Source organism: Chlamydomonas reinhardtii, chromosome 5 (assembly GCF_000002595.2).
Source record: "Chlamydomonas reinhardtii strain CC-503 cw92 mt+ chromosome 5, whole genome shotgun sequence".
In the NCBI taxonomy this organism is placed as follows: Eukaryota; Viridiplantae; Chlorophyta; class Chlorophyceae; order Chlamydomonadales; family Chlamydomonadaceae; genus Chlamydomonas; species Chlamydomonas reinhardtii.
Window position 1 is genome coordinate 646452 of NC_057008.1, and position 2860 is coordinate 649311.

Consider the following 2860-nt stretch of genomic DNA (forward strand, 5'->3'; position numbering starts at 1 on the left):
AGGGGGGGAAGGTGGAGGGGGGGAAGGTGTGGTGCTGCCGCACAGCCTGGACTGCACCATCTGCCTGGACGAGATCTGCCACGTGGGCAAGCAGCTGCCATGCGGCCACGTGTTCCACCTGGCCTGCCTGAGGGCCTGGCTGCAGCAGGTGCGTGTGTGTGTGTGTGTGTGTGTGTGTGTGTGTGTGTGTGTGTGTGTGTGTGTGTGTGTGGTTGTGTATATGTATGTGTGTGTGTGTGTGTGTGTGCGTGTGTGTGTGTGTGTGTGTGTTTGTGTATATGTATGTGTGTGTGTGTGCGTGTGTGTGTGTGTGTGTGTGTGTGCGTGCGTGCGTGCGTGTGTGTGTGTGTGTGTGTGTGTGTGAGTGGTTTGGGGGGGAGGGGAAGGGAGGGGGAGGGGGGGGGTTTGTAGTGACCAGCCCAAACTAAGCCAATGTCAGTGCAACGGGGGGAGGCGAGGAGGGGTCGGGGTCGGGCGGAGACCTTCCTGTCAGTGCACAACTCCGCACTTGGGCGCCACAGCCGCTGCCTCTTATCCTGAACCCCTAGCTACACTCGTGTCCGTCATGTGTGTGTGCCTTGCCCTTTGACCCTCACACCGACACAACCGCTCACACAACCACAACCACCAACACATACACAAGCACCCACGTGCTCACATTGTTAGATACACATCAAACACCCACACCCACACATAACTCTCCATCCCTCTCTCATTGCGTGCAACACGCACAGAGCGGCAGCGAGTCCTTCACATGCCCCAACTGCCGCAAGCCCATTCTGGTGGGCGGCGGCGGCGCGGGCGAGGGCGGCGGCGGCGGCGCCCGGGGTCGCAGCTGGTGGCTGGTGCGGCTGTTGGACGCTGCCTACGTGCGCCTGGTGGTGGCGCTGGAGCCGCTGCTGCTGTCGCTACTCATCAGGTGGGAGGGCGGGGGGAAACGGGTGGGGGGGTGGGGAGATGGGAGGGGGGATGGGAGGGGTGGGTGGGAGGGGGATGGGAGGGGGGGTGGGAGGAGAAATGGCGGGGGGTTGTAGATACCAGCCCAGACTAAGCCGAACCCTATGAGGGGGGATGAGGGGGGGTTGTAAATACCAGCCCAAACTAAACCAAACCCAACGAAACCGGGGGTGCAGTCAGAGGCGTTAGTTGCAGCTATGCATGCAAACGGTTCTGAACAAGGGGGGGGGGGCTGGTGGGTTTGTCAATGGTAAGAACTAAGCTCCGAAGGGCTCCAGGAGGTGCGGTGGACTGGGGAGGTGACGACACTGGCAAACAAAAGGCGCAGGAGGTTTCGCCACCGGTGCAGGCTGCAGGAGTTGAGGGGTTCTGGGCTGGCGAACCGACGAGTGGGGCCATGGGCAGGCGACTGAGACTGCCACGAACCCAGGCAGCATCGTGTGGTTTGCGCTCCAAGCCGGCAAGACATCAGCCCCCCACCTGAGACCCAATGTCCCCAGCCAAGCCGACCCGACCTGGCTTGGCCCCTCCACCTGGCTTGACTCCTCCACCTAACCTGATCTGGCTTGGCCCCTCTACCTAACCCAACCTGGCTTAACCCCTCCTCCCCACCCCCGCCGCAACCAGGCTGGCGCTGTGGCTGGGCACGCGCACACACACGCGCCGCCGCATGCGGGCGCCAGGCGGCGGCGGCGGCGGCGGCGGCGGCGCGGCGCATCAGCCGCGGGAGGGGTACGGCGAGTCGCCGGGGCCCGACTCCTTCCTTGGGAGGTACCGGCAGCAGGGCCGCGGCGGCCGCGGCGGCGGCGGCCGCCGGCGCCGCGGCGGCGCCGCCACCAGCAGCGACGTCGACGCCCTGAATCTGGACTCGGGCGATGGGGATCTGGGTCAAACGACGTCAGATGATCACGGTTACGATGATCGCCGGGGTCCGCCGGATCGCGAGTTCACAGTCTACCGCACGGACTCCGATGATGATGATGATGACGAGGATAGCGATGGCGATGGGGATTGGGATGGGGATGGAGATGGGGAGGAGCGTGCGCGCGACCGGACTGGAACCGGGGAGGAGGAAGAGGAGGAGGAGGGGGAGGGGCAGGAGGAGGGCGAGGCGGAGCAGGAGGTGAGTGAGGAGGTGTTCCGCACGCAGGGCTGGTACGGCGAGATAGAGGTGCGGCGCAGCCGCCGCTACCTCACCCGCCGCCCGAGGCAGCAAGATCAGCTGCGTGAGGCCTCGGATGCGGAGGAGCGAGCGGCCGTGCCAGGGTCGGGGTCGGGGCTGGGATCAGCGGCGGCGGCGGCGGCGGCGGCGGCGCGAGGCGGCGCGGGCGGCTTGGCGGGTTTGTTTGCGGGCCTGCGGCGGCGCACGCGCGCCAGTGCCGCACGCGAGACAGCTGCCGCCGCCGTTGCCGCCGCCGCAGGCGGCGGCGGCGGCGGCGCGGGACCGGGCCCGTCGTCATTGGCAGCAGCGGCGGCGGGTGCACGTGGCTATTTCTCCGATGGCGATGACGGCGGGAATGACCATCACGCCTATGGCTATGGCTTTGAGGAGGAGGAGGAGGAAGAGGAGGAGGCTGCGCTGTTGGCGGCGGAGGCGGGAGACCTGGTGCCGCCGCTGCGTGGCGGCGGCGGCGGCGGCGGAGCGGCCGCCGCCGGGCAACTGCCGCGAGGCCGGGGGCGAGGCCGGGGGCGGCAGCAGCAGTGGGCAGCAGGCGGAGCAGGGGGAGGAGGGGCAGGGGGAGGAGGGCTGATGCCGCTGCTGCCGCCTGCGGCGGCGGAGGTGCCCACCTTCAGTGGGGACGTGTTGCCGGCTCAGGCGGCGGCGGTGGCGCGGCGGCTGGGCGCCACACTGTCCGGCTCCCTGAGGTCGTCGTGGGGCGTGGGTGAGGCGGGGGAGGGCAAG

The 2860-nt window shown here is 67.8% G+C and overlaps 1 protein-coding gene across 1 annotated transcript in view; it reads left to right on the forward strand.

The window, feature by feature from the left end:
• CHLRE_05g231050v5 (uncharacterized protein) overlaps positions 1-2860 on the forward strand; it is a 6962-nt gene that overhangs the window by 2523 nt on the left and 1579 nt on the right. The window contains exons 5-7 of the mRNA XM_043062136.1: positions 3-148; positions 735-919; positions 1585-2840. Coding sequence (XP_042924577.1) covers positions 3-148; positions 735-919; positions 1585-2840 — 1587 coding nt within the window. The remainder of the gene's footprint in view (positions 1-2; positions 149-734; positions 920-1584; positions 2841-2860) is intronic.